This window comes from Molossus molossus, unplaced genomic scaffold (genome assembly GCF_014108415.1).
Source record: "Molossus molossus isolate mMolMol1 unplaced genomic scaffold, mMolMol1.p scaffold_m16_p_19, whole genome shotgun sequence".
Taxonomy (NCBI): domain Eukaryota; kingdom Metazoa; phylum Chordata; class Mammalia; order Chiroptera; family Molossidae; genus Molossus; species Molossus molossus.
Window position 1 is genome coordinate 25,706,241 of NW_023425354.1, and position 23,253 is coordinate 25,729,493.

General features: G+C 48.5%; 1 protein-coding gene across 1 annotated transcript; it reads left to right on the forward strand.

The window, feature by feature from the left end:
• The first annotated feature begins 15,569 nt into the window (after window positions 1–15,569).
• On the forward strand, window positions 15,570–17,549 carry LOC118634919 (TBC1 domain family member 25-like). Its single transcript, XM_036269737.1, has one exon. The coding sequence runs from the start codon at window positions 15,570–15,572 to the stop codon at window positions 17,547–17,549; it is 1,980 nt and encodes a 659-aa protein (XP_036125630.1).
• Window positions 17,550–23,253: the final 5,704 nt, after the last annotated feature.

Below are 23,253 nucleotides of genomic sequence, written 5' to 3' on the forward strand. Positions count from 1 at the left end.
TTCCGCCTGTGGCTTGGGTTGCCTCCTCCAGCGAAATGACAGGTCTGATGCCTAAGCCCCATAAACAGTGTTTTCTGAGCGGGTGGGGGTCATGGGGACAGATAATCACGTTTAATCAGGAGACAATGTGTCACCACCTCTAAGGGGGCTGTCGTGACTCGCACTCCCTACTTCATGCTGCAGGGGTCCTTGACCCTCTCAGGCAGCACTGGACCCCTTTATTCCCCACCCCCAACACACGCACGCACACACGCACGCACGCACACGCGCACTGCTCTGGGTGTCTCGGCTCAGTTCTTGGCACCCACTTCACTTGTGAGTGCAAATATGTCCCCTTGGTGGTGGCTGGGACCAGGTCAGCTCATCTTGTGCTGTCCTGTTCCCTCGTTTTACAGCCCATGGGTGGAGCCCAGAGAGGCTGAGACCTAGGCCCTAAATCACCAGCGTGAAATAGGAACTTGAATGTGTACATGGCCCTCCAGACACCACAATCCCACCACCCACACATCGCCAGTTCCTGGCCGTCCCCATCCCTCCTCCTGGGACTGAGGCCTGGCAGCCAGCTCCTTCTCAGCACCCCCCCCCCCCCCTCAGCTCCTCTCCTCTCCTGCTTCTGGGGCTGAGTCCAAGTGAGAGGGGCACTTATTTCTCTGCCCTCCCTCCGGACTCACTGCTGCCCCCACAGGGTAACTGAGCAGGAGGAGGATGCTCCGTCTCTTGAAGCACCCCTGAGGGCAGGCAATGGCCAGGCCTGGGGCAGTGGGGCAGGCTCCCAGGGGCAGCAGAGGAGCACTGAGGCAGGAGCCTCCCTCCAGGGCTGGCTGGAGGTCCTTCACCCACACTCCCGGAGGATCCGGGCAGGGCAGGGGCCCAGGAACCAGTGGGCAGTGGACAGGCGTCCAGGCCCATGGGTGCCATGAGGTACAGACAAGTGAGGCCAGGCCTGGGGCCCCAGAGGCACCCCCTCATCCTCTTCTTCCCCCTCCCCCTGTCGTTACCCATCCTGTGTGTCTGTTTCCACATTTGCATCTCTCTGTGTGTGCATTCTCTCCACCCCCGCTCTTCTCTCTTCTTCTTCGCCTTTCCCCACCCCTCCCCTTTCTTCACGCCCTCAGGGGAGCAGCCCGGTGGACGGATCCAGGTTCCCAGAATGGACAATGGCTTTGTTCAGGGAGGTCCTTGGCTTAAGCTCAGGATCTTAAAATAGCCATATGCAGCTCCCCACTCTGTGCAGGGGTCCTTGGGGCCAGAGACACCCGTTCTTCTTGGGTGCTGTGTCGGGGGGACCCGGATTCAGAACTGCTCCCCTCAGCAACCAGGGGTGAAGTCTCTCTCTCAGGACCCCTCTTTCTCTCGATGTCTTTCTCAATCTCAACCTCTTTCTCTCCTCTCTCAATCTCAATTTCTCTCTCCCCCGCCCGGGAAGGCAGCACCCTGGGTGGCTGGAATCTGAGCTGCTTTCCTGGGTGACCAGATGCCCAGTGTGCCCGGGCCAGCCCAAATCTCCACTGTGCCTGAGTGTAACTGTTAGCATTGCCCCCAAACAAGCTGATTGGGACTGTAAATTCCTGGAGAGTCTCACAGCCTCCCCAATCCCTGACAACTCCCAGGAGAGCCGTGTAGCCTGCCTGAGCCTCGCCCAAGGACACCAGGGCCAGACAGCAAAGAGGGGAGCTGTATAAATAGCCCATTTGGGCCCCCCCCCCAGCATTGGGTAGGGCGGGCCTGTTTGCTGGAGAGGGAGGGAGAGCTGTGGTCGCCCCCAGGCAGCATGTAATTTAGGATTTATTTTGGGGCACTCTCTATAGCTCCGGGTGGGGCTGAGGTTAATTTAAGGGTTTAATGGGGTGGGGGTTTGGATGGAGAGGGGGAGAGGAAAGCCCTCCCACTAAGGCCTGGCTGGGAAAGTGTGTCCTTTCCCAGATCCCTATTACCCTCTGTCCCAGGTCCCTCCGCAGAGGCCCTCGCAGACCCTCTGTACCTGCCTTCCTGGCAGCAGATGGGTCTCCTCCTGGCCTCTGAGGGGTGGGTCCCAGCTGCCTGGGAGCCGCTGGTGGTTGAGACAAGTAATGATGGCTAAGGGTCAGGGGGCAGAAGACCCAGCTGGAGCGCCTTTGGGTTGGGGACACAATCATTCCTGGGAGCCAGTCCTCGGCTCTTGCTCCCAGACAAGATGCTCCAGGTGCTGTCCTTCCCCGGAGGGGCAGGGCACCCCGTCTGATGGAGGAGACTCGGGCTCTGTCCTCGGGAAGCCTCGGTCTGAGCGGAGACGGGACACAGGCTCTCCTTTCCAATGGCCGGTCATTATTTTCTTTACCACCCCTATCATGATCTTAATTTTTAGTCTTCATTTGTTTGCGACTTTATAGTCTGTGTCTCTTCCTGAAATTTAAACCCTGTGATAGCAGGGACTTTGTTCTGTCTCTTACCGTAGCTTGAGCACTTTGCAGCACAGAAGAGTGTTTCCCAAGTGAATGAATGAGGAAACAGCACCAGATCCAAAGCCCCTGCTCAAGAGGCAGCTGTGCACCAAGTCTGAAGTCTCCTCCCTCGGTGTCCCAGGACCACGTGACCTGACCCTTTCACCCTGCAGCCTCCTGCCCCTTCCGGCCCCCTCTTTGAGGACACCAGCCACCCTAAGCTATTGGCCGCTGCTCAAATGGTGGGCCCCCTTTTCTACCTCCGTGCCCTTTCTCGCCACGTTCCCTCCACCTGCAATTCCTGTGCTCCCATTGCCTCTTGACCAGATCCTACTACTCATTCAAGGTCCCGTGCGGAGTCACCTCTTCCATGAAGCCTGCTCGGATCCCTCTGCCAGATGTACACCCTCATAGCCTGTTCTCTGGGCCTCTCCTCTCAGTCTGCACGGACCTGCTGGGGTCGTTGTTTCGCTCTCCTTTAAACCATAAGCTCCTGGGGGCCAGGCTTGCCTGAAGCTGTCCTGGAGCCCGGCACCCATGGGTGCCCAATCAGAGGAAGCTGGGAGTCACCATGGGCCAGATGGCGGTGTGTGCTCCCGGCTGTTCCAATTTCAGGGAGATCTAGGTGAGTCTACGGTAAGAGGTGTGTGGTGGGTAGTGGTGGAGGGAGGTAATCTCGGGAGACAGGAAGAGAAGAGCAACCAGGGCCTGAGTGGGGTGGGGTGGTATGAAGTTTCCCTTAGACAGATACTGAGCCTTCGGGTCAGAGAGAAGACAGTGCAGAGAGTGGGCAAGGCTGGGGGTCAGAGAGGGCAGACTGGGGATCAGAGGAGGCAAAGACCTCTTGGTCCCTAAACCGCGTGTCCCTCCTCTTGCCGCAGCCTGCCTCACCTCCGCAGCCACTGACCCCGCTGGCCAGTGCTTCCTGTAAGAAGACCTCCTGCCTTGAGGGCTTCAGTGGTCCCTCAGTCCCCTGGCTTCCCTTCGACCTCTCTGGCCACTCCTTCTCCAGGTCCTCTGCAGGCTATTTCTTCATCTTTCTTCAGGTTGGGACCTGGCTTCTTTCCTCTGCGCTTTTTCCAAGGGATCTCCGCATATCCGGCCACCTGGTAAGCATCTCCACTTGGATGCCACACAGGTGTGTTGAAGTCACCATGATCGACAGTAAACCACCCAGCCAGGAGTTCAAACCAGAAACCAGGGCCAGCCCTTATCTCTCTGCCAAGCGATCGCCAGGTCCCATGACTTCTACCTCTTACATCTCATCTCTGGTAACCTGGCCACCTCTTCCCACTCTGCTGCCAGCGGCCCGGCCTGGTCTCCATCACGTCCCGCCTGGACCTCGGTGGCAGCTTCCTAGCGGCCACCCACCTCCATGCCGATCACTTTCCAACCCGTCCTCCACACCTTACTCAGAATCTCCCTAGAACACACATCTGACCGTCTCTCCAGCTGCCCCTACCCTGCGGGCGCCCTCGCAGCGCCCACTGCCCTGCAGGCTCTGCACTGGGCAGTGCTCCCGCCCCGCCCCGCCCCCCCCAGGCCCCTCTTAGAGGCCCCTTCCTCTGGGAAGGCTTCTCTGCTGGTTCTCTCCGAGTCTGGGCCAGCGTTTCCTTCCAGGGGCTGCTGCCTTCATTGCCCCATCACAACACTTCTCGTGTTGAAGAGCACCCTGTCTTCACCCAGACCATCACTTCCCACGGCAAGGCCTGGTGCCAACAGGGGGGGGGTGCCCAGGAATCTTTTGTTGCTGGAACATGCATTCAGGGGAGACTTACAGAGCAAGAAGGAAGAAGACATAGGGGTCCCCCGCAAGCCCCCCAGAGCTGGGCCTCTGACGCAGTGGAGTCAGGGAGGTTCCAGCACCTGGGGATGGAGCAGGAGGCCTTGCTTGGTGTTAACTAGGGTGCTGGCCTGGGGTCAGAGTTGAGGCTGCCCCATCTGCACGGCTTACCCTGTGGAAGCGGACCTCCCCAGGAGACACACAGAATGAACAGAGAGCTCCAGCCCCAGGCCTGGGGGTGAGAGAAGGCCTCTGCATCCCGGGATGGGCCAAGGCTGCCCACCAGCACCCACCAGCATCTCCAGTGGCAGCCTGGGTTCCAGACACACTGGCCACAAACAGGGACGACCAGCTTCCCACCCCAGTGCATGGCCAGGCCCCGGAGGAGGATGTTGCTTCCTGATGTCTGTGGACAATCCCAACTGGACATCTTTTTTGCAAACTTGTTTTCTACCTTAAAAATGCATGGGCATTTTGCCCTGGCCGGTTTGGCTCAGCGGTTGGAGCGTCGGCCTGCGGTCCGGAGAGACCCGGGTTCGGTTCCCGCTAAGGGCATGTACCTCGGTTGCAGTTTGTCCCCGGCCCTGGTTGGTCGTGCGGGTGGCGGCCACTCAATGTGTCCCTTCACGTCGATGTTTCTCTCTCTCTCTCTTCCTCTCCCTCCCACTCTATCTGTACAGAAAGTGGAAAAGTGTCCTCGGGTGAGGATAAAAAAAAAAAAATGCATGGGCATTTTACTTCTTACCCCATACTATATCCTTGTATGTTTGAACAGCGAACTAATGTTTTAAGTCACTTACACTGTGGGGGAGGAAAAGGACGCTCTGGGCGATGAGGCAGACGATCAGGGCAGAGCTATTCCTGCCCCTTTCCTGGGTTTGGAAAGAGTGTAGGACCGGGAGCTACAGGCTCAGGTCCCAGGCCCTGCTCTGCCCACACCGAGCATGGCTGCGTCGTCCACAAAATGGGCTTTGAGCCGGTGATGCTTTGGCTTAAAACAGTGGCCACCATAAAATGGAGCAGTGGGTGTGCAGACTTAATGATTCACACATGGAACCCTAGGTGCCAGTCTGGATGCCCGGGAGCCCGGCCCTCTCCAGGCCCCTCAGGGACTGCAGGAGCAGCAGGCCGGCTGGTGCCCCCAGCCTGGCCCCCATCCAACTTCCCGGGAGCAGGATGGGGGTCCAGGCAGCGGCCACCCCCCTTCCAGGCTGGAGGAAAGGGTGAGCTCACCCTCTGGCCCAGGGAGAGCAAGCGGGTAGGAGAATAATTAAAATGCCAGAGGTTAGGAGGTGAAGTTACAGTGGAAAGAATGAAGCCCCAGCGCTGCGCCCTCGCTGCCTGCCGCTGCCGCTGCGTCTCCCACCCCACGCTCTCTGCCAAGCCCACATTTGATTTTTATTTCGGGAGCCGCCAGCGCAGCACTTGGGAGGGAGCGGAGAAACCTCACTCTTGCTCCCCTGCCACGTCTGGAGCTGGGGCCCTGCACAGGGGAGGGGACTCCTGGGATCCAGGAGTCCCACCCCGGACCCAGCCGTCCTCAGGGATCAAGCCCAAGGGAAGGGTGGCATGTGGGGCAGGAGTGGGATCGAGAAGCAAGGAATGGAGACCCCAAAAGAATGAAGGTCATTCCTTCCTGATCTCATTAGCGGAGGGAGAAAAAACTCATCCAGCTCCTAGCTTGCCCCCTTGCTCTAGCTTTTGCCCCCCCCCCCCACACTCTGGGGACCTCCAGTGTCCACTGGGATGTGCATATATGTGGAAGGGTTCTAACTCTGATCGTGCTCCTCCTGACTTGCTCTGTGACCCTGGAGGAGTTACTATCCCTCTCTGGATAGAGTTCTCATCTATGAAATGGGAGGGTAGGTGGATAAGCATTTTCAAATTGGGCTCTGCGAGGTGTCTGGAGGCCCGGGCCCTACCTTCCCCAGACCACCCTTTCCTGGGCACATCCCTCCTCTGCCCCATCCGGGGACTGGGGAGTGGGGGCAGCTGCTGGCCCATCCCCTGAAGAGCACTGAGCCCCCTCTTCCTGCAGACGGGAGCTGCTGGGGCCAACTCACATTTTCCTGCTCTCAGCTTTCTCCACTGCCCATAATACACTCCAGATGGTTTCTCCATCGAAAGCCGAGGCAGCAGATTCCAGAGGGAAAGTGGTTGGGCTCCTCTCTGGGCTCCTCTTTCCACCAGACTGGAGAGGGGCTGGGGCCAGGGACTGGGGCTGCTGGAAAGATGGAGTGAGGGCAGTGTTAACTCCGCAAAAGGAAGGTGGGTGGAGGGGAGGTCTCCTCAGGCCCCTCTGGGCCAAATAGGGGACTGGGGACAGCGGGAGAGGCCAGGGGTCTGTGCTGAGGTGCGTATGTCTGAGGGGAGGTCTCAAAGTCCCTCGTGGACTCCTGCGAGGCTCTTGCCCACCCAGATGTGCTTGGTGGGCTCAGGGCTGGAGAAGGCTTCCCAGCGTTTCCAGGGCCGGGGAAAGAGCACTGTCCAATCAACCAGACTCAGTGGGTTCAGATCCTGGCTCCGCCACTTCCCGGCTTGGCGACCTTAGGTTCCGAATCTGTAGAAGGGGGCTGGCTAGCGCTGCTGGGGTGGTGTGAGGGTGACACGGGTGATGTACAGAAAGACTTCCGGCGTCCTCAGGTGCTCAGGAAGTGCCCAGGTTTGCGTGGGGAGCCTCTGAGCACGCAGGAGGAAGCTCAACCTGGCCTGACTCAGACCTCTCCTGCTGCAGCTTCCCCGGGTTTCTTCTAGGAGCCCGAGGGGTCTTTTGGAGCCTGTTTTGAAGACAAGCCTGGGGAGAGGGTGCTTTGGGCCTGAGGCTGAACCCAAGCCAGTGCTTGCTTCCTCCCAGGTTTCAGCCCCCCACCTCAGCCTCAGGACTGTGCCCTGGGCCTGGACAGCCACGTCGAAGCAGAGGGGGCTGAGAAGGGGGGCAGTCTTTCCCGGCCAGGCCCCGCCTGCCCCTCAACTACCCTGCCAGGACAGCCTCCCCGCCACACTTACCCTCTCCGCCTCAGCTGTACCAAGGGGAGCGCTTCGGTTTTTCCACCAGAAGAGCCAAGAGCAAAATGAGTAACAAATTCAGCCAGGGGCTGCCAGTCCCCCTGCCTGCCCCCACGGTGAACAGAGGGAAGGGGAGAGTGAGTCCCAGCTTCTTCCCTGCTGCTACTCCCACCCGCCACCCCAACCCCTGGCCTGCTGCAGGACCCCAGGGGCAAGAGGCTAAACTGGGGTGGGAGAGGAGGACCCTCACTTCCCTACCCCCACCCGAGGCAGGAAGTCTGGGGCTCACACTCCTGCTCCCCACCCCCAGCCTGGAGAAGAATGAGCAGAGGCCACTTCCTCACTTCCCCATTCTGAGGCTGAGTCCAATGTCAGAGGGGAGGGGACAGTCACTGCTCTCAGGTGCTCCCTGTCTAGACAAGGAAACGGGACCTCTGAGCCCTCTCCCACTTAATAAGCCCCGGCTCCCTTCCCAGCCCCCTTCCCCTCATTGAGTGCCCTCCTGCACAGAGCCCTCCCCCCACACTCCCTCATCCCACCCCTGCTCCACTGCTCTCCCCACCGTGGGCTGCCTCCCTGCAGAGACCTCATCTCCAGCCATTCCAGGAAATAACAGCCCCACAGAGAGGCAGGCAGTGTCCCACCGTGGTCCTGCACCCCTGGTGGCCCCAACGTCTTCTCACCCTGCGAGGTGTTGCCTGCTCCTGTCCAAAGCCTCCCCTCCCCGGGCTCAGGGATCCTCTCCCGCCCGGGTCCCCACCTTGTTTTCCTGGTGCAGCCCACACCTTGCGTTTGATGGTCTCTTTCCCATCTGCCTACAAGCACACCCTAGTGTCTCACACCACCCTAGAACCCTGAACCCCCAAATTACCTTCCTGGCTCTCTCTTCCCCTTCCCAGCGGCACTTCTCATAAGGGCTGCCTCAGCTGCCACTCAGTCCTCAACCTGCTCCCATCTGGCTTGCAGTCCGAGACCCTGGAAAGGGCCACACCCAGGCACACGGGACAACTGGAACCAGACCAGCTTCGCTGCGTCAAGAGGATTTACCTGCAATCTGGCTGCGGAAGAAAATGAAATGCTCAGTGGAAAAGATGACATCACCAGAGCCTCTACGACCTGTCACACACCATGTCATGTCCACCTTTCAATAAAAAAATCGCCAGGCAGCTCTCTTCCTCCTCCTCCTCTTTTTTTTTTTTCCTTTCTCTCTTCTGTACCTTTCAAGAACAATTCAGTCCAGAAGTGAGGGAGGGAGAATGCAGCTGCCTAATATATGGTTTGGAGGCTCAAGGGAAATAAGGAAACAAGGAGTGTGTCTCTGATGGGGGACAGTCAGAGGAGAGAGCGCTCCATCATGCAGGCAGATGGCCAGAATGCTGGAGCTCTCGCAGAGAAAGAACGGCACCCAAGGAGGAGGACAACCTAGCAAGGAAGATTAGACCCTAAGAGGCAACAGGAACATCTGCCCAGGGCTCCTCTGAAGGGCGGGGGCAGGGCATCTGGAAGGTGTGAGATGTCAGAGCCTGTTGAGATGAGGCACACGTTTCATGCAGGGGAAGAGGTAGAGAGGGTAGCATGAGGCAAGGTGGCAGAGCCCAGGCGAGCTGAGGAGGGGTCTGCATGTGTGGGAAGCCGTGGTAATGGGACATTGGTTAACCGCAGTGGGACTGATCCAATAACTAAATGTGTTAAGGGAATAAACTGAACTGGGTCTCTCACTGTTGGCAAATGATGTTATAAATGTGGAAAGGGAGACAATTAGAATGAGCCCTGAGTCTGAGAACTGTCAGAGCTCACAGGAGCCAGAGGAAACATGATGACCAAATATAATGTGATATCCTGGATGGGATCCTGGAACAAAAAAAGGACATTCAGTAAAATCTAAGGAAATCTCTCATGTCCACTGATGGATAAATGGATAAACAAAATGTGGTAAACACATACAATGGAATATTATTCAGCCTTAAAAAGGAAGAAAATTTTGACATATGCTACAATACAGATAAATCTTGAGGACATTCAATACAGATGAACTTTGAGGACATTATCCTAAGTGAAATAAACCAGTCATAAAAGACAAAGAAATGCTGTATGATTCCACACATATAAGGTACCTAGAGTAGTCATATCTTTAGAAGTAAAAAGTAGAATGGTGGTTGCCAGAGGCTGTGGGGAGGGGAAAATGGGAAGTTGTTTAATGGATATAAAGTTTCAGTTTTGCAAGATGAAAATAATTCTGTAGCTCATTTGCAAAATGATGTGAATGTATTTAACGCTAGTGAATTGAACACTTTAAAATGGCTAAGATAGCCCTGGCCAGTTTGGCTTGGTGGTTAGACCATCAGCCTGTGGACCGGAGAGTCCCAGGTTCGGTTCCCGCATGTGCCCTAGTTGCGGTTTGTCCCTGGCCCCGGTTGGAGTCGTGTGGGTGGCAACCACTCGATGTGTCTCTCTCACATTGATGTTTTTCTCTCTCTCTTCTCCCCCTCTCCCTTCCACTCTATCTGAAGATACATGCAAAAATGTCCTCAGGTGAGAATTAAAAAAAAAAAGTTAAGATAGTAAATTTTATGTTATGTATCTTTTATCACAATTTTTAAAAAACTAAGGAAATTTGAATAAAGTATGGACTTTAGTTAATAATAATGTATCCTTACTGGTTAGTTCATTGTAACCAATGAACAATTATAATATAAGATGCTAGTAATATGAAAACTGGACACAGGATATATGGAAACTCTATACTATTGTTACAGTTTTCTGTAAATCTAGAACTGTTCTAAAAAATAAAATTTATTACTGGAAAAAAAAACTCTTATTTCATCACCATGTGCTGACCCCTGCCCTAAAGCAATCACTAAAAATATTTAAAAGAAACACAGCTATTGGACATTAATATATATAAAAGAGATTATTTTAAAACAATTCAGAAGGCAGAGAAAAAGAAATAAAAATACATGGAATTTATAGAAAACAAATAGAAAGATGGTAGATTTAAATCCAACCATACTGATAATTACATCAAATGTAAATGATCTAAATACTCCAAGAAAGAGATTATCAGACTGAATTTTTTAAAAAGACAAGATCCATGCCCAGCCAGTGTGGCTCAGTGGTTGAGCATCAACCCATGCATCAAGAGGTCACTGGTTGGATTACCGGTCAGGGCACATGCCCAGTTTGTGGCCCTGAATCCCAGTGGGGAGCATGCAGGAGGCAGCCAATCAACGTTCTCTCTCATCAATGTTTCTATCTCTTTTTCCCTCTCCCTTCTTCTCTCTCTAAAAATCAATAAAAAAAAAAAAAGAGACAAGATCCAACTATATTGCTATCTTTAAGACAGACGACTGACACCTAATATTTCCACAGAAATCATGGAAACCAGAAGGCAATGAAATGGCAATTTTGGAGTACTGTAAAATAACTGGCAAAGTGGCAAATAACTGAAAATATTCTTTAAAAAAAATGAAGATGATTCTAGTCTGGCATGTAAGGATCTTGGAAGTGGTAACTCTTTCCTAACAACTAGTCTGAATACACCGAAAAATCAACAACTCTCCTTGGATCTGGCACAGGGCAAGCTGTTCTCCCCCAATTGGACAGACAGGAGGATACAGAGAATCACAACCCACCTGAGCAGGAACCTCACAAGGACCAATGTGGGGGCAGAAAAACCTGAACTGTGATTGAGCAATGGCTGGAGGCAGCCCCACCAGTGTGGCTCAGTGGACTGACTGTCGTCCCATGAACTGAGAGGTCCCAGTTTGATGATTTCCGGTCAGGGCACATGCCCAGGTTGTGGGCTTGATCCCCAGTAGGGGGTGTGCAGGAGGCAGCCAATCAGTGTTTCTCTCATATATCGACATTTCTCTCTCTCCATTCCTCTCTCTCTAAAAAAATCAATAAAATGATTTTTTTAAATAGCTAGAAGCTCAGTGTGGACCAGTCTAAGAGTTAAAAACTCCAAGGGGACCCAGTCATAGGTTGGGGGGGATGCACACTTTTGTGAGTTTTCATCCCAAGAGTTCTACAAAGTTCTCACAGTATATATATTTTAAAAACCCTTCATGTTTTTGTCAGGGAAAGAGAAAGGAAAGATTTCAAAATAATCAGAGCTTTCTGCTTTTAACTAGGTCTGTCCTCAAAAGACATTATTTTGTCAGAGCCTAAACTATTGGATTTTTTTCAGAGCCTAACCGACGTGGAAGAAGGGAAATACCTAACTCCAGCCCACTCTAGCCATCCAGTCCCACCTAAGGGGGCTTGGGATTGAGAAGTATTTGTGAAGTTCACAGTCCAGAGGCAAAGGCTCATTAAAAGACTGAGACCTAATCACAGGACTATAGAATGCCTCCCCTCCCCACACCTTACCACGACATGGCTAAAGGCCTATTACAGTAGTTCCTTTTACCAAATATATCGTGTATGGCTATTTTTTAAAAATTCCAAGACATATTAAAAGGTAGAACATGGTTTGAAGAGACAAAACATCAGAACCAGCCCTGGCCGGTTTGGCTCAGCCGTTGGAGCGTCGGCCTGTAGTCCAGAGAGACCCGGGTTCCATTCCCGCTAGGGGCGCATACCTTGGTTACAGTTTGTCCCTGGCCCTGGTTGGGTCGTGTGGATGGCAACCACTCGATGTGTCCCTTTCACGTCGATGTTTTTCTTTATCTCTCTCCCTCTCACTCTATCTGAACAAAATATCAAAAGGTGTCCTCGGGTGAGGATAAAAAAATATCAGAACCAGACTAGATATGACAGGGATATTAAAATGATCAGACCCAGTATTTGAAACAACTATGATTAATATGCTGTGATCTTTAATTTGATGTGTCACCTTGACTGGGTTAAGGGTCTCCCCAAATAGCTGGTTAAACATTATTTTGGGTGTGTCTGAGGGGTGTTTGGGAAGTGTTTGATTCGGTAGACTGAGTACAGAATATTTGCCCTTAACCAATATAAGCAGGCATTGTTCAATCTGTTAAGAGCCAAAAGAGAACAAAAAGAGGAAGAAAAGGCAAATTCCGTCTCTTTCTCCTTGAGCTGGGACATTCATCTTCTCTTGTCCTTAGACACGGGAGCTCCTGGGTCTAGGGTCTTTGGACTACAGAACTTACACCAGTGGTCCCTAGTTCTTAGCACTTTGGCCTTGGACTGGGAGTTACACCATTGGCTACCCTGATTCTCAGACTTGAACTGAATTATACCACTGTTTTTCCTGGTTCTCCAGCATGCAGACAAAAGATTGTAGAACTTCTAGGCCTTGGGAATCAAGCCCTGGCCGGTTTTGCTCAGTGGTTATAGCATCAGCCTATGGTTCCGAGAGACCTGGGTTCGGTTCCCACTAAGGGCGCGTACCTCAGTTGCAGTTTGTCCCTGGTCCTGGTTGGTCGTGTGGGGGGCAGCCACTCGATGTGTCCCTTTCATGTCGATGTTTCTCTCTTTCTCTCTCCCTCCCACTCTATCTGAACAACAACAACAAAAAAGGAAAAATGTCCTCAGGTGAGGACGAGGATAAAAAAAAAAGATGGGAACCAATTCCTAGAATAACACCTTACTTGTAGAGGCACGAAGATAAGAATTACATCTAACTGCTCCTATATGTTGTCTATAAGAGATCCACTTTAAATATTAGGACACATACAAATTAAAAGTAAGTGGATGGCCCTGACGGGTTTTGCTCAGTAGTTAGAGTGCCGGCCCTCAGACCAATGAGTCATGGGTTCTATTCCGGTTAAGGGCACGTACCTCAGTTGGGGTTTGTCCCTGGCCCCGGTTGAGTCATGAGGGAGGCAACTAGTCGATGTGTCTCTCTCACGTCGATGTTTCTCTCTTTCTCTCTCTCTCTTTCTCTCCCTCCCTTCCTCCTTCCCACTCTATCTGAAGATAAATAGAAAAATATCCTCGGGTGAGGATTTAAAAAAAGTAAATAGATGGAGAAAGATATATCATGCTAACATTAATCAAAAGAAAACAGGAGTAGCCATGTTATTTCTAGACAGAACTGACTTCAGAGCAAGGAAACTTATCAGGGATAAAGAGGAGGCATTACATAAAGATAAAGGGGTTACTTCTCTAAGAAGACATAATGATACTGGATATGTATGCACCTAACAAAAAAGCATCAAAATATCTGAGGCAAAGACTAATGGAATTACAAGGAGAAATAGATGAATCCACTATTATAGTTGACAATGTAAACACCCCTCTATCAGAAATGGACAGATCCAGCAGGCAGAAACTCAGCAAGAACATAGTTGAATTGAACAGCACCATCAATCAACTGGATATAACGACATTAATAGACTAGTTCATCCAATACACATTCTTCTCAAGGTCACATGGAACATTAAGTTTGACTATATTCTGGGTGACAAAATACACCTTAACAAATTTAAAACAAATACACCTAACAAATATAGAAATCATATAATGTCTGCTCTCAGATCACAATGGAATTAAATTAAAAAGCAGTACCAGGCCCTGGCCAGTTTGGCTCAGCGGTTAGAGCGTCGGTCTGCAGTCCAGAGAGACCCAGGTTTGGTTCCCACTAAGGGCATGTACCTCAGTTGCAGTTTGTTCCCGGCCTTGGTTGGGTCATTTGAGTGGCAGCCACTTGATGTGTCCCATTCACGTCAATGTTTTTCTCTCTCCCTCCCACTCTATCTGAACAAAAACATGTAAAAATGTCCTCGAGTGAGAATTAAAAAAAAAAAGCAGTACCAGAAAGATATCTGGAAAATCCCAAACAAAACAACACACTTTAAAATAACACATGGGTCAAAGAAGAAATCTCAAGAGAATTAAAACATATTTTGAACTAAGTAAAAATGCAAATATAACTTTTCAAAATTCGTGGGATCCAGAGAAAATAGTCTTAGAGGGAAATGCATAACATTGAATGCATATGTTAGAAAAGAAGAAAAATCTCAAACTAGTAATCTAAGCTTTCACCTTAAGAAACTAGAAAAAGAAGAGCAAATTAACTCCAAAGTAAGCAAACAAAACAAAACAAAACAAAAAAACAAACAAAATTAGAGCACAAATCAATAAAATTGAGAGAGAGAAAAAAAAGCCACTTCACAGACACAGACAACAGTATGGTAATTACCAGAGGGAATGGGGGAGTCCGGGGGGTAGAAAATGGTGGCAGAAGGAAACTTGACTTTGGGGTGGTAAACACACAATGCAATATACAAATATATATTATAGAATTGTACACTTGAAACCTATATAGTTGTATTAACCATTGTCACCCCCATAAATGCAATAAAAAACTTTTAAATGAAATCAATAAATTGAAAATAGAACATCAACAGAGAAATTCAACAAAACCCACAATTGGTTCTTTGAAAAGATCAAGTAAATCAATAAGTTTTCACTAGACTAAGAAAAAAGAGAGAGAAGACAGACATTACTAATATCACAAATGAAAGAGGGGCAGCTCTACAAATCCCATGTACATTAAGAGGATAATAAAGGAATATGATGAACAACTCCTTGCCCACAGATTTGATCACTAATCGAAATGGACCAATTCCATGAAAGCACAATCTGCCAAAAGTCCCACAAGAAAAAACAACTATTTGAATAGGTCTATATCGATTAAAGGAATTGGACTGATAATTTATAATCTTTGCCAGCAGAAAGCACCAGGCCCACATGGGTTCATTGGTGAATTCTGACAAGAATTTAAGGAAATTATACCCGTTCGCTTCAATCTCTTGCAGAAGACAGAGGCAGAGGGGTCCTTTCTATGTCATTCTATGAGGCCAACATTACCCTCATAGCAAAACCATACAAAGACATTCAAGAAAACTGTAGAGCCCTGGCCAGTTTGGCTCAGTGGTTAGAGCGTCCACCTGCGGTCCAGAGAGACCCGGGTTCGGTTCCCGCTAAGGGCACGTACTTCGGTTGCAGTTTGTCCCCGGCCCTGGTTGGTCGTGCGGGTGGCAGCCACTCGATGTGTCCCTTCACGTCGATGTTTCTCACTCTCTCTATTCCTCTCTCTCCCTCCCACTCTATCTGTACAAAAAGATGGAAAAATGTTCTCGGGTGAGGATTAAAAAAATAAAAATAAAAAATAAAGAAAACTGTAGACCAACATCTCTCATGTACATACATGCAAACATTCTCAACAAAATATTAGCACATCAAATCCAACAATACATAAAAAGAATTATAGGCGCAGAGGTGACCGCCACTCTGTGCCAGGTGGGAGGGGAGGCGGGCGTGTTGCTGGGCCGCGCAGCGCCCTCTGTGCCTGGGCGCCAGGTGGGGCTGCGGACGCCCGCACTCTGGTGGCCCGCGCGCGGTAAGGGGGCAACTGTCACCCCGCACTCCAAGTGGGTGGCGGCAGGATGGCGTCGGCCTGTGGGCCCTCGGACTTGGCGGACTCCGGAGCGTCCCCGCCTGGCCCGGGAGTCCTAGCGGCGGAGGCTGAGGAGGAGGAACAAGAGGTGGTGCGAGTCCGAGTGGAGAAACGCGAGGGCTCTTTGCCACCTGAGCTGCGCTCTTTTGCTGTTGACCCCCAGATCACCTCGCTCGACGTGTTGCAGCACATCCTCCTCCGAGCGTTCGCCTTGAATGGGAAGAACTTTGGCGTCAGCTACCTGGGCCTGGATTGGCTGGGGCAGGACGTTTACCTCTCTCTCCTGTCTGACTGGGACCTCAGCACAGCCTTCGCCACTGCCTCCAAACCTTACCTGCAGCTGCGTGTAGACGTTCAGCCCACGGAGGACAGCCTGCTGCTGGAAGACTGGGACATAATCAACCCCAAGGAGGTCACTGGCTCGGACGCGCTGCTGCCTGAGAAACGGTCATCACTGACAACCGCTGCCGTGCCCTTCACACAGTCCGTCCTCGCTCAGGTGGGCCGCACCTTGTCTAGGATCCAGCAGGTGCTGAGCTGGTCATGTGGGAAGGATGTCAAGCCCTTCAGGCCACCCCTGAGCGATGCTGAGTTCCACACATACCTGAACCGCGAGGGCCAGCTCTCCTGCCCCGAGGAGCTGCGCCTGCGGATCTACCATGGTGGTGTGGAGCCGTCCCTGAGAAAGGTGGTGTGGCAGTACCTGCTGAATGTGTACCCAGACGGGCTCACCCGCCGCCAGCAGACGGACTACATGCAACGCAAGGATCGGGAATACAGGCAGCTTAAGAGCCAGTGGGCTCAGAGAGCAAGCCCTGAGGACCTGGAATTCCTCCGCAGCATGGTCCTCAGGGATGTGCTGCGCACGGACCGGGCCCACCCCTACTACGCGGGACCTGAGGATGGCCCACACCTGCGGGCACTGCACGACCTGCTCACCACCTATGCTGTTACCCACCCACAGGTGTCCTACCGCCAAGGCATGAGTGACCTTGCCTCGCCCATCCTTGCCGTCATGGACCACGAAGGCCATGCCTTCGTCTGCTTTTGTGCCATCATGAAACGCCTGGCCACGAACTTTCATCCTGATGGCCGGGCCATGGCCACCAAGTTCGCCCACCTCAAGCTGCTGCTGCGACACTCTGACCCTGACTTCTACCAGTATCTGCAAAAAGCTGGTGCCCATGATCTCCTCTTCTGTTACCGCTGGCTGCTGCTGGAGCTGAAGCGCGAGTTCGCCTTTGATGATGCTCTCCACATGCTTGAGGTCACCTGGAGTTCGCTGCCTCCAGATCCTCCTGAACATGAGGTGGAGCTAGTGGGATCCCCCAACCTAATGGCAGACACTGGCTTCAGTGGCCATCAGGGGCAGAGGCATGTTTTGAGGCCTGCTGGTGGGAGAGGCAGTGCTTTTGAAGATGCAGTTGACCACTTGGTCATAACCAGCCAGGGACCTGATGGTGGGGGGTGTCTCCTGAGACAAGCCAGTCTGGATGACCTCCAGCGATTCAGGGATAACACCCAGCCCAGGAAGGACTCTCTGATCCAGCTGCCCCATTCAGCTGCCCTCATCAGCTCCAAGTCCCTCTCTGAACCCTTGCTTAACTCCTCAGACCCACGACTCTCCTCTTCTTCCCACCCTGATTCCCCATCCTCCTCGTCTCTGCCATCCTCTTGGGAGGTTTCTCCTGCTGGTGATGTGGCTGCAGGATCCCCCTTGATGCCAGAGGTGGGCTATTCACATGACCCTGGGAAATCCCTGCCACCACCTCAGGAGTTTGGCCAAGGGAACCCATTCATGCTCTTCATCTGCCTCGCCATCTTGCTAGAGCACCGTGATCAGATTATGAGAAATGGATTGGATTACCATGAGCTGGCCATGCACTTTGACCGCCTGGTGGGAAAACACCACCTGGGGCGTGTCCTCCACCGGGCCAAGGCTCTATTCGCTGATTACCTGCAGTCATAGATGTGGGACTCAGGAGGGAGCTGAAGCCATAGCCCCATCTTGATAAAGTCCCTCCAGACCACCATCAGCCCCGCAAGATCTCCATTCTTTGCCATATGGGCTTCCCTGTGAGACCTTACCTTTCTGCCTGCCAACCTTAGACCTGTTGGAGTGTGGGACCTTCTCTCTGCAGGTCTGAGAGTATGGGGCTCTGCTCTGGCACTGTCCTATTGAAACTATGGCCTCGTTTCTGTTTTTGTTGCTTTGTTTTCAACAATTGTACTTTGCACACATGAAAAAATAAAGAATTATACTCCACGACCAAGTGGGACTTATCCTAGTTATGCAAGGCCAATTCAACATTTGAAAGTCAATTAATGTAATTCATCACATTAATAGACTAAAGAATAAAAATCACATGATCATATCAGTAGATGCAGAAAAAGCATTTGACAAAATCCAACACCTATTTGTGATCGATACTCTCAGAAAACTAGGAATAGAGGGAAAATTTCTTTCTCAGCAATTGGTAGAAAAGAAGACAAAACTCAGTAAGCATATAGAGAATTTAAACCAATATGACCTAATTTACACACACACACACACACACACACACCAATGAACTCAGCAACTTCAGAATACACATTCTTTTCATGTGCGTGGAACAATTACCAAAATTCATCTTATCCTGGGTCACAAAGCAAACCTTGGGGAATGTCAAAGAATGAAAATCATACAGAGTATGGTCTATGACAACCATGTAATTAGGCTAGCAACCAGTAATAAAAGATAACTTGGAAATCTTTAAATGTTTCAACATTAAGCAGTGTACTTCTAAATAGTTCGTTGCAGAAGAAATCATGTTGGCTATAAAAAATATTTTTAAATGAATTATGATGAAATATATTAAAACTTTGGGATGCAGCTAAAGCAGTACTTAGAGGAAAACTTATGAACATATACACATACATTTGAAAAGAAGAAAGGCTAAAAATCACAAAGAAGAGCAAAATAAACCCCATAGCAAAACAAACCCAATAAAATAGAAGGGGGATAAAGATCAAGAATAAACAAGAAAAAAAGAAAGGGTACCAATTGTCAGCATTGAAACAAAAAAAGAGGTCATCTCTATCCTTCAGACTGCTATATAATGAGAATATTCTTTTTTTTTTTTTTTTTTTTTTTTATCCTCACCTGAGGACATTTTCCCATTTTTTTGTTCAGGTAGAGTGGGAGGGAGAGAGAGGAACAGAGAGAGAGAGAGAAACATCTATGTGAAAGGGACACATCGAGTGGCTGCCACCCGCACGACCAACCAGGGCCGGGGACAAACTGCAACCGAAGTATGCGCCCTTAGCGGGAACCGAACCCGGGTCTCTCAGGACCGCAGGTCGACACTCTAACCGCTGAGCCAAACCAGCCAGGGCTAATGAGAATATTCTTATGACTCCATGCCAAAAATTTTCAACGGGTGTGTTGCTGCACACTGGTGTGCCACAAGAATTTTATTATTTATTTTTTGAGAGAGAGAAACATTGGTGTGAGAGAAACATCTATTGGTTGCCTCCCACATGCATCCCGACTGGGGATTGCACCCTACCTAGGGCACCACAAGAATTTTTAAAACGTGCAATACCTGACTATTTAGTCAGGAGCACTGACCTCTTTGCCCTTATATTTTCAAATAAAAAATGACAATAGCCAACACAACAATATCCATCCAGTGTGAATGAATCAAAATTATACCTATTTTATTTGTCAGATTGGCAGAAATTAATATTTTTTGGAGTGCCATAGAATTTTGGTAATTAGTTTATGTATGCCATAAGATGAAAAAAGGTTGAAATTCCTGAAAATTTTGATGAAATTAGCAAATTCCTTGAAAAACACAACTTACGCCCTGGCCAGTTTGGCTCAGCAGTTACAGCGTTGGCCTGCGGTCCAGAGAGACCTGGGTTCGGTTTCCGCTATGGGGGGGAACATTGGTTGCAGTTTGTCCCTGACCCTGGTTGGGTTGTGCGGGTGGCGGCCACTCGATGTGTCCCTTTCATTTTGATGTTTCTCTCTTTCTCTCTCTCCCTCCCACTCTATCTGAACAAAAAAATAGAAAAAATGTCCTCAGGTGAGGATAAAAAAAAAAAAAAAAGAAAAAAGGAAAGAAAAACACAACTTACCATTCTTACGGGAGAATAGTCTCATAGTACCATTTTTATTAGGAAAATTTGTCAGTAATTAAACATCTTCCCACAAAGAAAATTTCAAGTCCAGATAGTTAATTAGTGAATTCTTTTTAACATCAAAGAAAGAAACAACACCAATTTTATACAAACTGTTATAGTGAAGAAAGAGAGAAAACACTTCCTAACTTTTTGGATGAGGGCAGCATAACCTCGATATTAAAACCAAGCCAGGACATTTCAAGACAGGATAATTACAGAATAACTTCTGTAAAATCATAGATACAAATTCTAAACAAAATAATAGCAATCAAATTCAGCGTTATATAATGCGTCATGACAAATTTGAGTTTGTTTCAGGAATGTGAGGTTGGCTTCACATTTGAAAACCGACTATGTAATTCCCCACATTAAAAGTATAAAGTATCAATAGATGTAAAAAAAATCACTTTATAAAAGTTCAACATGTATTCATGATAAAAATTCTTGGCCTACTACAAATAAAAGGATATTTTCTTATTTTGATAATATCAAACAAAAAAGCTACAGCAAATATCACATTTAATGGTAAGTATTGAAAGCTATCCCCTTGAGATTGGAACAAATTAGGATGTCCACCACCAGCACTTCTATTTAATATTGTATGGGAGGTCCTAACCAGTGCAATAAGGCAAGAAAAAAATTAAGATGTAAGATTTGAAAAGCAAAAAACAAACAAACAAAACATAATGGTCATTCATTGATGGTATCATGACGTATGTTGGAAATTTTTAAAAATCTATAGATATGGTATAAGATGAAATAAATTTAGTTGTATTTCTATAAGCTGACAACAAACAATTTGAAAATAAAAATTTCATTGAAATAACATTTTTAAAATTTAAAAATTAAAACTTAGGAATAAATCTGACAAGATATGCGTATGATTGTATATAGAAAACTATAGAATATTACTGAGAGGAAAAGAAGAAAGCTTAAAAATATATATACTGTGTTCATAGATTGCTAGTGTCAATATTGTGAAGTGATCAATTCTTCCCTCAATTGATCTACAGATTCAATTCAACCCTAAAAAAACCTCATAGACTGCTGGTGAGAATGTAAAATGGTGCAGCCTCTTTGAAAAATTGTTTGATAGTTTCTACAAAGTATAAATATAATGTACCATGTGATCCAGCAATTTCAATCCTAGGTATATATACCCAAGAGAAAGTAAAACATATGTTCACAAAAAACTAAAAAGACCCAAATGGCCATCAAATATTGAATAGATCAATAAAATGTTGTACATTCATACAATGAAATATTATTCAGCCATAAAAAGGGATGGAGTACTGATACATGCTGTAACTTGGACAAACCTTGCAAACATTATGCTAAGTGAAAGAAGCAACTCACAAAATACCACATGTTTTTTGTTTTTTTTTTTTATCCTCACCCGAGGACATTTTTTCCATTTTTTGTTCAGGTAGAATGGGAGGGAGAGAGAGGAACAGAGAGAGAGAGAGAGAAACATCGATGTGAAAGGAACACATCAAGTGGCTGCCACCCGCACAACCGACCAGGGCCGGGGACAAACTGCAACCGAGCTATGTGCCCTTAGCGGGAACCGAACACGGGCCTCTCAGGACCGCAGGCCGACGCTCTAACCTCTGAGCCAAACCGGCCAGGGCCCACATGTTTTATTATACCTTTTATGTGGAATATCCAGAATAAATAAAACAATAAAGACAAAAAATAGAATTAATGATTGCCTAGAGTTGGGGGTGGGGAGGAATGACTGCTCATGGGCATGGAGTTTTCCTTGAAGGGTGATGAAAGTGTTCTAAAATTTGTTATGGCGATGGCTGCACGACTCTGTGACTATACTAAAACCCACTGAATTAAATATTGAATTTCAATGGATAGTTTGTATGGTATGTGAATTAAATCTCCAAACTATTTTTTTTTAAACTCAGTAAGAAATTCCTGAACTTTTTTTGGAGTGGAAATTGACAAGTTGATTCTAAAAATTATATGAAGTATAAAGTCAGAGGACTTAAGCTACCTGTTAGACTTATTACACAGTTAAATAATTAAAACAGTACTGGCAAACTTACAGACAAATAGATGAATGGAAAACAATGGAAAATCTAGAAACAGACTCACACCTATATGGTGCAATGATATAATGTTCTTTTCAATAAACGGTACTGAATAACTTTAATATCCCTGTTGGGTGGAGGGGATGAACTTTGAATCCTACCTCACACTATCCAGAAAAATGAGTCCAAGATGATAGTTAATCCAAATGTGAAGAACAACACAAATATGCCTTCAAAATTCTGAAGAAAAATTATTTGTCACCTAGAATTCTAAAACCAGTAAAATTATCAATTAAGTATAAGGGTAAATTAAAGACCTTTCCAGATCTTCAAAGTTTCAGAAATTATATCCCCTTTGCACATCTTCTCAAGAACCTATTGGAGGATGTGTTCCTAAAAACAAGAGAATAAGAAAGATAAAGACATTGGCCTCAGGAAATGAGGAAATCAGACGTAGGAAAGATGTAAGGGGATCCGAAGGAGGATGGTGAAAAGAGATTCCAACTTGAGAGCTAGTCACGGGTTAGAGAGCAAAGGGAATGCGGTGGATCAAATTCTGCAGAAGAGACTACTTCAAGAAGAGGAAACGCACAGACTACCTCAGGTGTCAGAATGGCTGGGGAACTGGGGATGAAATAATGCTCATTACACAGGAAACCAAATGAACCTCAGCAACAACGAAATGAGAGAATTGTTAACTCCAAGAGAACAAAATGCAAAGGTGACCATAGTACTCTACACAGCTCAGACAGCGACAGTCATGCTAGGGGAAACACGGAATATTGGCCTAACCAAAATGATCATGTAACCACATTGGGAGGTTGGTGGGACTGGAAGTGTGACTGCGTGTGGTGGAAGTGAGGAGCTGAAAATAATCAAATCCTTTTCTTCCATACTGAATTCCCAAAGCTGACAGATTAAGAATTGGCAACAAAAGCTTGTTATTTAGAGATATGGAGAATTTCTCTCAAAAAGTCAGCTGGTTGAGTTGAAAATCACTGGCTCTTTCTGGGGAGCAGGAAATAACTACGAAGTGTTGGGACTGCTGTTTTTTCTTACATACCCTGTAAATTTTTGCCTCTTAAACCACACACACACACACACACACACACACACACACACACACCCCTTTGGTAAAACTTAAAATGACCTCTAAAACTAAATGTGGCCCTGGCCAGTTTGGCTCAGCGGTTAGAGCGTCGACCTGCGGTCCTAAGAGACCCGGGTTCGGTTCCCGCTAAGGGCGCGTACCTCGGTTGCAGTTTGTCCCTGGCCTGGTCGGTCGTGCGGGTGGCAGCCACTCGATGTGTCCCTTTCACGTCGATGTTTCTCTCTCTCTCTCTCTGTTCCTCTCTTTCCCTCCCACTCTACCTGAACAAAAAAAATGGGAAAATGTCCTCGGGTGAGGATAAAAAAATAAAATAAAATAAAAAAATAAAACTAAATGTGAACAGTTGTGTGTGT